The 12,524-nt window shown below is 41.5% G+C and overlaps 1 protein-coding gene across 5 annotated transcripts in view; it reads right to left on the reverse strand.

The window, feature by feature from the left end:
* BEGAIN (brain enriched guanylate kinase associated) overlaps nt 1-12,524 on the reverse strand; it is a 258,065-nt gene that overhangs the window by 73,908 nt on the left and 171,633 nt on the right. For all 5 annotated transcript variants that reach the window (XM_088465156.1, XM_088465158.1, XM_088465157.1 and 2 more), the window contains one exon: nt 1,113-1,179. In XM_088465156.1, coding sequence (XP_088321282.1) covers nt 1,113-1,179 — 67 coding nt within the window. The remainder of the gene's footprint in view (nt 1-1,112; nt 1,180-12,524) is intronic.

Consider the following 12,524-nt stretch of genomic DNA (forward strand, 5'->3'; position numbering starts at 1 on the left):
GGAATATATTCTTCTTGTATAAGTGGGGTAGACAGGAGAGGGGACTGGTTGGGTTGGGGTAGACAGGAGAGGGGACTGGCTGGGTTGGGGTAGACAGGAGAGGGGACTGGTTGGGTTGGGGTAGACAGGAGAGGGGACTGGTTGGGTTGGGGTAGACAGGAGAGGGGACTGGTTGGGTTGGGGTAGACAGGAGAGGGGACTGGTTGGGTTGGTGTAGACAGGAGAGGGGACTGGTTGGGTTGGGGTAGACAGGAGAGGGGACTGGTTGGGTTGGGGTAGACAGGAGAGGGGACGGGTTGGGTTGCTGATAGAAAGTGTATAAAGTATGTGCACAATTTCAGAAGCTAGAAAGTTCTTTCACTGCTACTTCATGCATAGTATTATATCATATTATACCGTATGCTATAGATCTATGATGGCGGAGCTGTTCTGGCATCAGTGTATGAGCAACAGGAAGAATGTTACCTACAACTGTCGTACATATTATTATGATGACAAAAGTGTTCACTCCTGAAATCTGTTATTGTGAGCTTGGTGTGATCTCTATTAGTGACAGGCAGGACACAGACGGACACCCCTGGGCCTGGGGAGGGAGATATAGCACTGCCTGCATAACCACTAATGAGTATACAGCGCTATGGAGGCCAATCCTGGGCATTTTTTCAATCCTGGGATTCCTGGGATACTCATGATTGGGTTGGGTTTTTTTTTTTTTTTAAAAAGCCCCCCGCCCAGCCCCCCCAGTGACTTACCCTTCTCCGGGTGGTGGGTGCCAGGGCTTTCTGGCAGCGGCCTAAGGGGTAGGTGGGCAGCTGGTATGTCACCACGCCATGCTGCACAGTGCGCACAGCCGGGGGAAGGGGCAGCCAGGTGGCACTGAGCACTCTGCTGAAGGTCCTCTGCGATGCCCGTCATTTAAAAAAAGATAAAATTTATGGCTAATCCCGAATCCCGGCCAAGTGTGGGCTCCTTATACAGCACATGTCCTTATCTTATGGCCTCTTATCTCATCATATCCCCAGAACAACCCCAGAAGAATATCTTGTTTCTGCAGATTTCCCACAATTACATCTGGCTGATAAATGATAATATTTAAAGACTTAAAAACTCACCATTCTGTGCAACTTCTCCTCGAGCTCTTGATTTATTCTTTGTAAAGACAAGTAATTGGTTTGAATCCTGAAATAAAAGTATATAGTTAAATGAATGTGGAGCAGGATTTTTTGCTACAAACATAATGGACTCTGTTAATGTACAGAATGAAATGAAAATATCACTATATATCTCTTCATGTTGATGTGATTATATAGCAATGTTTTGTAGCTATTCAGGAACACTTTTTAATTGAGTAGTATTTTATTAAGTTACCATTTTAAAACATGTAACAAATGATACAACATAATATAAAACATAGTGATGCTTGACAGGCATAACACAGAAATACATCTAAAATTCAATACCAATTCCAACACTCAGTAAATAGAATCACAGCCCAATATATAGTGCCTAGTGGCAAATTGAAATCCACTTCAACAAGAAAAGTGAACAGTGAAAGAACGATTAGATAGGTAGGATGAGAGCCAAGAAAGGGCTGTGCCCTGAAGACCTAGGGATTGTAGTGTGTGTATGAGAAGAGTGTCGAAGCCGGATGATTGGCTGAAACCTAAATTGTAAAATTAATATCGGCACAACGCCATTTTGCGAATGGTAGCACAACGCCATTTTGCGAATCCCACACAGTATCCGTGTACAGAGCTATGTTATAATTATTAGCGTCGTGCGTCTGCCATTGCCCTATGTTAAAAATCCTCATTATACAAATACGTACATCTATTAATACATATGATATGAACAACCCCGCAAAGCATGTACCATTATGTACTTCACAAAAACATAGACGCACAACACATACTAGCGTCTTTTCTTAATATTCCCAAACCGACACATTGCATACTTACACTGAAAGGTTCCCAAGCATTAAGGTCAATATTAGACGTTTTATTAGTTATCAATTATGTTGGAAATGAATGTATTTGAGATCTAAGGTTTAGTACATGATAAGCAGACCATGTTTGGTGCCATTCTAAACCACTGTTTATTTGCAGATCTCCGGTTCCATTGGCAAGGAGATCGCAACATGAGTTTGCAAGTTTTGAATTATAGAGGTATTGAAATGTACTCTGTAATGTAATGTTTTTAGCCAGTTTAGACTTGTTCTTCAGTGGGAAAAGATACACAAAGAGCCATTGGAAGGCTGAACTAACACTGTACAAACTGACCTGTGAACTAAATCGTAACAGAAGAACCAAGAGGAAGAACTAATGGGATTATGTCAACTCGTTTCCATTGTATTGCCTACTCTCTGTAAGGGTATATATTCAGGCGCTCTATTTCCAGTAGTCAGTCATCATATTCTTTCTTTTGACGGAGGCTTCACCTTTGATGCTGGGAAATCTGGATTCAGAGCGCCTGCGTATGTATTGACTGTACCTTGTGACTGTATAATCTCTTTGCGCTAATTGTATTATAGATCAAGGCGTGTAACTGAATGCTTTTAGGTGAATAATATCTTTTTGTGCTTTGGAACCACAATCAAAGTCTGGAAAGCAATTATTTCTTGTGCGACTTATAGCGCTAAATAGCAACATTTGGGTATAAAGATCATTAGGTATTCATACTTGGGGGCTCACAGTGAGGTCACGCTACCGGAATTTACACGGTAACACACGGATATCGATCTCTCACCAAAGGGTGGACGGCGCCCTATGCAGGAAAGGACGCACTGTGTCCGAAAACCTGCTACCACTTGATGTTGAGAGACCGATATCCGTTATTTTGTGAGTTCAAGGAGCGCTGATTAGAATCCAGGGACAAGGAAGGAAAAGTTTGTTTTCTTTCGTTGCTAAAGTTTTGTGTTAAAAGGGGAAGTCACACAATAGTGTACGCATATTTCCTGTATTTCTGCCACGTGTTCAAACGGTCATTGTATGCATAGCGTGATTGCTTGGTAAACCTCTGAATTACACTACTATATTTGGGGAAAAAGGTGTTATTTTTTTTCTGCGCAGAAAAGGTGTATGTAATTGAAACATGTCATTGTAAAGTAGAGGCTACTGTCTGGTTATGCCTAGGTTGAAACTCAGTAGGTGTCTGACGGGGCCGTACAAGCTACTGGGCCAGTGTACAAATTGGGTACATTGTGGTTATCGAGAAACTAAGGGGTTTCTTGGTCTGACACCCATTAATCGCAAAGTCCATTGATCAGTTAGGTTCTTTGGGCAATGCGATCGAACCGCATGGTTATATAAACTGTGATTGTGAAGTGGGTTGTTGTGAGAGTGAAACTGCTGGCAAGGTTAGGAGTTATTGGAACTCCTAGATGCTACCAGCTGGGAGTAAACTCAAAGTAGGAAGCGAGTGGTGAAGCTTGAGATAAATTCATCACAAGTAAAATAATCAGCTAGGCGGTTATTTTACTCCTCGTTTATGCGCACTTACCATTTCGCTTATTGGGGAGGTGGTGCATAAAGGGAAGAAGTAAGCGGCTGAAGCCTGGGTTGAATTCGCCGCAGGTAGAATAATTTACATAGGTGGTTATTCGGCTCCTCGTTGTGCAAGCTGACTGAAATTCTCTGCGGGCCGGCTGTGTATAACGGGAGGGAGTGTGTGAACGTAGCTCACTGAAAATCGTTCACCAATCGAAATTCTCTAGAAATTGCTAAGTGTTTTCTTAGATGGGTGCGAAGCAATCTCTAGCAATGGTCGATGATGTGCTGCTGATGGAAGGGCCGGTTGGTTCTGCCAGGTATGTCATGTTTAAAAAGTATGGTTTGTACCCTACGTCGTACTGCGGCATATGGGCCAACATGACCAAGGAATGTAGAAAACCTTTTCCTAAGATTGGTAGCTTTGATTCTGAGGTACTGAATAATGTTAGAGACAATATATGTTTAGTGAAATCCCTAAAGAAAAGGATAAAGTTTAATGTTTGTTTAAAGTTGTGGCAGCATGAGCGGAACATGTGGCTTAGCAGTGTGCATGCAATGCAAACTAGCGTCGCGCGCACGATGCAAGGCAACACGCTCGCAATGCTAAATAGCATTGTGTGTACGCCGCAAGGGTGTGCGCACGCACAGCAAGGTAGCATTACCAAAGGTAATGTTAGTAGCGCATGCACACCACCTCCGCCCTATGTGGATGGGGCTGAAGGTACAGTCGATCTCAAAAATCATAAAAATGTTACAAGTAACTTGTACCCTCTCCTAAGTAACTATAAGGAACATGTTTATTATACAGATGATGAACCTGTTGTAATGTCAGGTCTTTTCCATGTTGCCCAAATGTTAAATGTACCATCACAGCAACCACAGGTAGCTGCCCCGCTAGTACCAGAAATGGAGGTAGCCACACTAGTGCAGGAAGTATTAACACCCGCTGTAACAGTAGCGGAGGTTGTTGGTACGTAGTAGTAATAGGCTGAACCCTCAACCAGGTAGCAAGGCCAAAGGTAGCAGTGTGGCAGGCTTCCATCCCATCTGGACAATAACTGTTCCCAATGGGAATCCGGATACAAATGGAATAGTGACCACAAGGGATGTACAGTAGCGATGCATTGTCCATGGATGAGAGCGGAGCTACATTCCGTATTGACAGATTTTTCTGACCCTAGGAAAGAACTAGCAAAGTGCCAGAGATTTGTAAAGGATTTAGGTAATGCTCATGAGCCAACCAACAAAGATTGGTGAGTGGTATTACAGGCATGTCTTCCACACAATACTGACATGAAAAAGTTTATCACGACCTGTGTATTGGATGGAGATGGCCCCGTAACTGATGAATGTGATCAGGACAACATAACCTGCATTGTGACCCAATTGGCCATTTTTTCCCCATTAATAGTTAACTTTACAATTAAGCAGAAAGAGAGTGAGTCTGCAGCAGATTATTTTACCAGAGCGCTGCAGACTATTACCCAATACACGGGCATAGAGGATAGAAAAGACAACACACATCACAGGGAAATGACCATAACGGTGCTTATGAATGGTCTTAAAGACCCTCTAAAAGCCAGGGTTTAGACCTCACTTCCTGGATGGAGGGGAATTACAGTAGACACACTCAGGGAACCTGCAATTGAGCATGATAAAAACACCTTTAGGAAGAGAGAAATGCAGAGCGAGAAGCTAATAGCTGTTAGTATTCAAGCTCTGGAAGGAATGCAAATATCACCACAGCACTCCTATCACACTCAGCCACAATACACCCATCCCACACAACCTCCAAACCCATATCCCCCATATACAACCACAATCTTTCCACACTCCCCAAACCCACATGACAACAACCTTTCAATACACGTCAACTACAAAGGTGTTATATTTGTAACAAGGAGGGACACATAAGTAGGTTTTGTAAAGCTAGAAAGTGGGAAATGCCAAACCAGAGAACACCGGGATACCCACAGAAGGGGCACCCACAAGAGTCAGGACAGTTCCAGCAAACACCTGCTCACATTGTAGCAGTAAATGCTTTACTGGAGGAAGACAGTCAGCTCTAGGGGTCAGGTCACACCTGTAGTCTACAGCCAGTCCGGTTAACTGGGAGAACAAGGGAAGAACCTGTAATGACAGTTGATGTAGCTGGTACTAAACATTCTTTTCTTGTAGACACAGGGGCGACCAGATCAGTAAAAAAATCTCCATCTAATTTACAGGTGACCTGCAAGACAGTACCAGCAATGGGTGTAACGGATAAAGTGCAACATTATCCTTTAACCAAGTCTGCAGAGGTTACTATTGGTCCATTGCATACCAGGCATTCCTTTCTCCTGGCAACAGTGGCCCCTACTAACCTACTGGGAAGGGATTTGTTATGTAAAATGGGACGTGTCATTTATTGTACCCCTGATGGTATATTTTTAGATATCCCAGAGAGTGTTGCACATGAGGTGAGGGATATACTGGACACTCCCCAAAGGTTAATGTTTCACTCTACCGTTTCAGATAAAAATCCATCTCAGGTAGAGCAGATGTTATCTCAGATATCAGGGTCCCTCTGGGCCAAAGATAGACAGGACATTGGATTGATGACAAATGTAGCTCCCGTAATGGTAAATCTAACAAGTGGTAGGCAAGCTCCAAAAATTCCCCAGTACCCATTAGAAAAAGAAATAGAGATAGGGGTTTATCCCATAATTGAGTGGTTATTGCAACAGGGAATTTTAGTCCGTACAGCAAGTGTAGCCAATAGTCCCATTTTTCCAGTGAGGGGCTATAGATTAGTACAGGTTCTTAGATGGGTTAATAAGGTAGTTGAGAGCCAATTCCCCGTAGTGCCAAACCCACCTGTCATCCTTATGCAGATTCCACCATCCGCAACCCATTTTACGTCATTGACCTCTGTTCTGCCTTCTTCTCTGTCCCTCTTCATCCTGACTGTCAGTAAGTATTTGCATCTACATACAGGGGGCTACAATACACATGGACAGGATTTCCCCAGGGCTTCATAGACAGCCCCAGTATCTTCTCCCAGGCCTTACATGACTGTTTACAATCATTTCAACCTGCCAATGGATCTGTTCGAATACAATATGTAGATGATTTATTGTTGTGTTCTGATTCATTTATGTCATGTTTAAATGATACTAAACTACTGTTGCTTCGTCTCTCACAGACAGGACACAAGGTTGCTAAGGACAAATTACAGCCATGCCAGACCAGGGTTAAATACTTGGGACACTGTCTAACCCAGGTATTATGACATCTGACTACTGACAAAATTCAGGCCATACAGACCATTACACTGCTGCAAAACCAAAAGCAAATCCGTACCTTCTTGGGAATGTGTGGATACTGCAGAATGTGGATCCCAGGTTTTTCTATTTTGGCTTTACCATTACAGGACAGTCTCTTCCTCAAAGCCCGATTGTGTCGTACACACAGAGGAAACAGAGCAGGTTTTCCTTAGCCTTAAGGATAGTCTGACAAGAGCACCTGCATTGGGAATACCTGATTATGAAAAACCTTTTGATTTGCGGGTGTGCATCCCTGATCCGGTGAGGCTGTTTAGTCACTTAGGTGAGCACATATTAAGTAGGATGTTTTTTGTATGTGTATGTATGTCCTGATGAAAATACCGCTGTTCTAGGTATTGAACGTTGACTTTTTCCAGCCGTGTCTATGGTGTGTTTATTCGCTTGGAGTGCCGCATCACTGAGGGTCTTATGCACATTCGTTATCCATGCAGGCAACCAGCTAAGTAATCCATTTGGAGTGCCGCATCACTGAGGGTCTTATGCACATTCGTTATCCATGCAGGCAACCAGCTAAGTAATCCATTTATTCAGGGAGTGCCGGATCCTATGTTATATATGTCTATACATCCAGTTTGGCTCACTGGAGTTATTTGGACCAGGGCACCTGCGCATATATATTAATTGTGTGTTCATCTGGCGACTTTTTTTTATTGCTGATTTGTTTTTATACATCACCACTGCACTGGCACTTGTTTACTATACCCCTCTACAGTTTTAGGGGAGTAGTATTATGTTTGATGATTAATATGCATATGGCTGAATCTTGAATACTTATATTATATTTAAAGATATACACCTATTTGGTGTGAACTTTAGTGCTATTATGACGGAGGCTGAGGTGGATGATGTCACGAGTGGATATAGCCATGCAATTTATCCTATTGGAGACATTCTATCATATTCTGAATCTGAGGCAGAAGCCATTTTATATACAACTGATTTATTGGAGCAATTAGAATCAGCATCATGTGAGGATCTATATCATGAGGTTTTAAAGCTCAAAAAATGTGAAGTAGATTATTTCTACCACGGGTTAACCCTTAGTGATTACTATAGGGTTAAAAAGATCCCAAGGGGTCTTAGAATCAAGAATTGCCCTACTATAGGAAAGCATGACCCCATGTTCTGCAAACGCTGGGTTGCCATATTAAATAAATGCTCATTCGACTTAATGTTGCTTATCATTGAACAATCAACCAAGGAAATTACTGCAGTTAAAGAGAAGATTGCTACATTTTATAGTTTGTGTAAGGTCACATTGGAGCAGGACCGTGATACAAAATGGCTGGATAAATTGGAGGCACAAGTCCACAATTACAGATGTGATCTTATTAAATTTAAAAAAGAGAAAAAATTAAAAGTGGACACTGACTATGAACTTAATACTGTATATCGGTGGACATCAAATGAAAGAGTCACTAAGAGACCTTTCTTTAGGAGAAATCGCATGCGGCATATGGACATTGAATCATCTAATGAGTATAAAACCTCAGATAGTGAATATGAGAGACCTAGGGGTGATGGTGGTGCCAGACGTAAACCATACCCTTTAGGGGTTACCACCAGATCCCGAGAAGGAGGAGGTGGAGACGTTACACCAGAAGGGAAGGACAAACGAAAAGGAAGAGGTCGTGGAAGGAAGCCTCCAATTCCTCGCAAAACTTAGTTGTAAATCTGTCTACATACCATCTTAATAAGACAGAATTACGAGTATTGTATAAAGGCTTATCGTTCGTCCCTACGGTGAAGTTTGACCCACTGCAATGGCAAGCAGAACAATTTGCGTTGAATAGATAATTAAAATTGAAAGAATTTTTTTCTAAAAACAATCAGCCTATGAACACACAAGCGGCACCCCTACCTGCTAAATTGCAGAAATTACAACCTAGGTCAACGTTTGACCCTTTATCATCTAATTCTTCTATCAAGACATTTATGAGGTTATTACATAATGAAGTTGATGATGTGATTGTCGATCTACCACGCACCAGATTTAATCTCACTAAGGAAGAATATGCTGCTCTCATACAACTATCCAATAATTCTAACCTGATTTTTCGGCCGGCGGATAAAGGGGGAGCCCTTGTTATATTGGACCTATATAATTACCAACAAATGATTGCAGCCCATTTGGGGGATATATCGACATATAGACTATTGCCATCGGATCCAACATCGATGGTTAAGAAAGAACTTAATGATATCCTTACTGCAGCAGTAGACCATAAAATCATTGATAAACAATTGAAGGAGGCTTTAATTCCGCAGTATCCTGTTGTTCCGGTGCTTTATTGTACCCCGAAAATACATAAGTCATTAACTGATCCTCTGGGATGACCCATCATTGCAGCAAGAGGGTCATTGTTGCAACCGACAGCTATTTATTTGGATACTATTATGCAGCCATGTATCCGTAGTCATCCTCATTATCTTCTTGATACATCCTCACTTTTGAGGAAATTGAAGGAACTGCCTATATTTAATGAAGAAGTGTGGCTTTGTAGTATAGATGTAGGCAGCCTTTATACTATTATACCTCATGTAGAAGGGATGGCTGCCACACAGAAATTTCTTAGAGATCATCCCTTATATGTTGGGCCTGATATTAACTTGATTATTGATCTATTACAAATTATTCTCACTAGAATTTTTCCCTTTATGATAAGCAATTTTACCTCCAAAATATCGGCTGTGCGATGGGGTCCAGTGTGGCCCCATCGTACGCCAATATTTATATGTTTGGTGTAGAAAATGATTTGTTTTTTGATAAACCTGATATTGCACAGAAAGTTGCTTTCTATGTGCAGTATATAGACGACCTATTGGTGTTTTGGAAGGGCCCCAAACATGAATTCATTGAGCTAATTGAGCAACATAATAGGTGCGATTGTCCTGCTAAATTGACATTCAATATTAGTAATGTGTCAGTAAATTATCTGAATGTTAAGATATCTATGGTTGATGGTAAAATTTCTACCAGCCTATATACTAAAGAGACTGACAAAAATAATTTGCTATGTGCTGACAGTTGTCATCCCAGGCCACTTATTCGTGGTCTTCCCTATTCTCAATTATTGAGAATTAGGAGAATCAACACGGATGAGGTTTTGGCTGAGTCGCAGATGGATGACATGATTAATAAATTTGTCAGTAGAGGATATGATCTGACTCATTTAACCAGTGTTAAGCAACAAGTATTGAGTATAGACAGGGAGACATTGTTGAAGCATAATATGCCCAAAAAGAATAATAATGCTGATATGATACCGTGGGTCAATAAATACAATCAGTCTAGTAGCCACATTAATAAGGTTTCCAAAAAACTGTGGCCAATTATTCAAACAGATCCTGATCTTAACTTACACGAAACTCGTATTATGTCATGTTATAAAAGAGGGCGTAGTATTCGTGATATACTTGTCAAGACTGACATATCGAGTCTTGGTCCCAGGGCGGATGGAGTTGGTGTTGGCAAGTTGGGTTGCTTTAGATGTACCTGCACCACCTGTAGATACCTCATTCCTGGTGATATTTTTTTGCATCCCCTGTCAGGACGTAAATATCGTATTCGACATAGGCTTACCTGTAACTCTTCGTTGTGTACCAGATAATATGCCCTTGTGGCTTATCATACATAGGCAAGACCGAGAGAACATTCAAAGAGCACATGGCAGCTCATAGAAGTGCCATTAGATCAGCTCTTAATAATGGTTGTAATGAACAACCTGTGGCAAAGCACTTTGCCCTGGCACGCTATCCTTTATCTGCTCTCAAATATAGGATGATAGACCATATCCAAATATCTATGCAGGGAGGAGATAGATCCCATAAATTAATACAATGTGAAACTCGATGGATACATCGTTTGGGCACAATGTCACCCAGGGGTCTAAATGAGCAATTGAGCCTAGGATCTCTCTTGTAAGCTGTGATGTTTAGTATATATATCTTGATGTTTTGTTAACTTGAATACCATTTAATTATGCATATGGAATATATTATCCTCAAATGTGTGTATAGCACCTCATCTAAATCTGCAGACATGCCGTTAGTACTTTCTTGTTATATGATACATAATATGCCATCTGACTATGTGTATGTTAATCTCACAGCACTGTAATGCAGACTGCGCTAGTTTGTTTATATGTCACTATGGTGATGGCACTTGTCTAGTAGAGTCATGTGACGCTGTGACGTCATTGGTCAGCGCCGCCGGGCGGGTGTGGATCCCTGCTCCGGTGAGGCTGTTTAGTCACTTAGGTGAGCACATATAAGGTAGGATGTTTTTTGTATGTGTATGCATGTCCTGATGAAAATACCGCTGTTCTAGGTATTGAAACATTGACTTTTTCCAGCCGTGTCTATGGTGTGTTTATTCGCTTGGAGTGCCGCATCACTGAGGGTCTTATGCACATTCGTTATCCATGCAGGCAACCAGCTAAGTAATCCATCTATACAGGGAGTGCCGGATCCTATTTTATATATATATATATATATATATATATGGGATGTGCAGGCTCGGTTTTACTCGGATTTACTCGGTTCTTATCGCCACTTTACCGCAAATTCGGATTTATTATATTGGCTACCCAAAACACATGATAGGCGATAGCCAATAAAATGCCGTTTAAAGATCCGGGTAAATCCGAATAAAACCGAACCCGCTCACCCCTAATATATATATATATATATACATATATATATATATATATATATATATATACACACCTCATTTCTTACCAACATTTTCAAACTGCAAATGTGTTATGAGCAGTGAGCTTCACTCTCAAACAGGGTGGAGACCCCCAACTGTGCTGGTGCCAGCCTGTCTGACAATGAGGTTAAAAGAGCAGATTTCTTACCATTGTTCATTCAGTCAAATTCAAGTGTCTGGGCCATATTATTACAATTGCCACAGCTACACCTGTCCACATGTGGGGTCTCTCCATTTACATGCAAAAACACCCACAGTTCCTGATGTATTGTTTTTCCTACTTACTTTTCTCAGGAAGCTGTTTTTCTAGTTGCTAACTGATACTGTGTTTGTTTTGGTATATTTCTATGCAAGGTTGTCCCCAGAATGGGCTTGTATTAAAACATTGCCATCTGTACTTAGCTCGTGAGTTGTAACTTAAAATGGCGTCATGCAGATTCTTATTTTTATTGGCGTCGCTCCAAGCTAATTTTACACTGATTCTGTCTCAGCCACTAAACCAGCTTCGACAGTGGGGATATTGAAATCACCCATAATGATGGTGGAGATGTCAGAAGATAGGAAATGAGGGAGCCAGGCAGAAAAATGTTCAAGAAATTGATTGGGTGGTCCAGTTTGGCGATAGATGGCAGCAATGCACAGAGAGAAAGGGTGAAAGTCCTAATAGAATGTAGTTCAAATAATGTAAATGTGAGTGATGGTACCTGTGGGAGAATTGTGCATGTAACAGATTGGGAGAGTAATATTCCTACCCCCACCTCCTTTACAATTGCTAGGCCTGGAGGTGTGTGAGAAGTGTAGGTCACCATGTGAAAGTGCAGCAGGGGAGACAGTGTTTGATTGTGTGAGCCATGTTTCTGTTATTGCCAGAAGGTTGAGGTTATTTGAAATAAAGAGGTCATGGACGGATGTTAGCTTATTGCAGACAGAGCGTGCATTCCATAAGGCACGTGTTAGTGTTTGGGAATGGATTTGAAATACTGCCGGCCGCACGGC

Source organism: Taudactylus pleione, unplaced genomic scaffold (assembly GCF_031769625.1).
Source record: "Taudactylus pleione unplaced genomic scaffold, aTauple2 ptg001874l, whole genome shotgun sequence".
Lineage (NCBI taxonomy): Eukaryota > Metazoa > Chordata > Amphibia > Anura > Myobatrachidae > Taudactylus > Taudactylus pleione.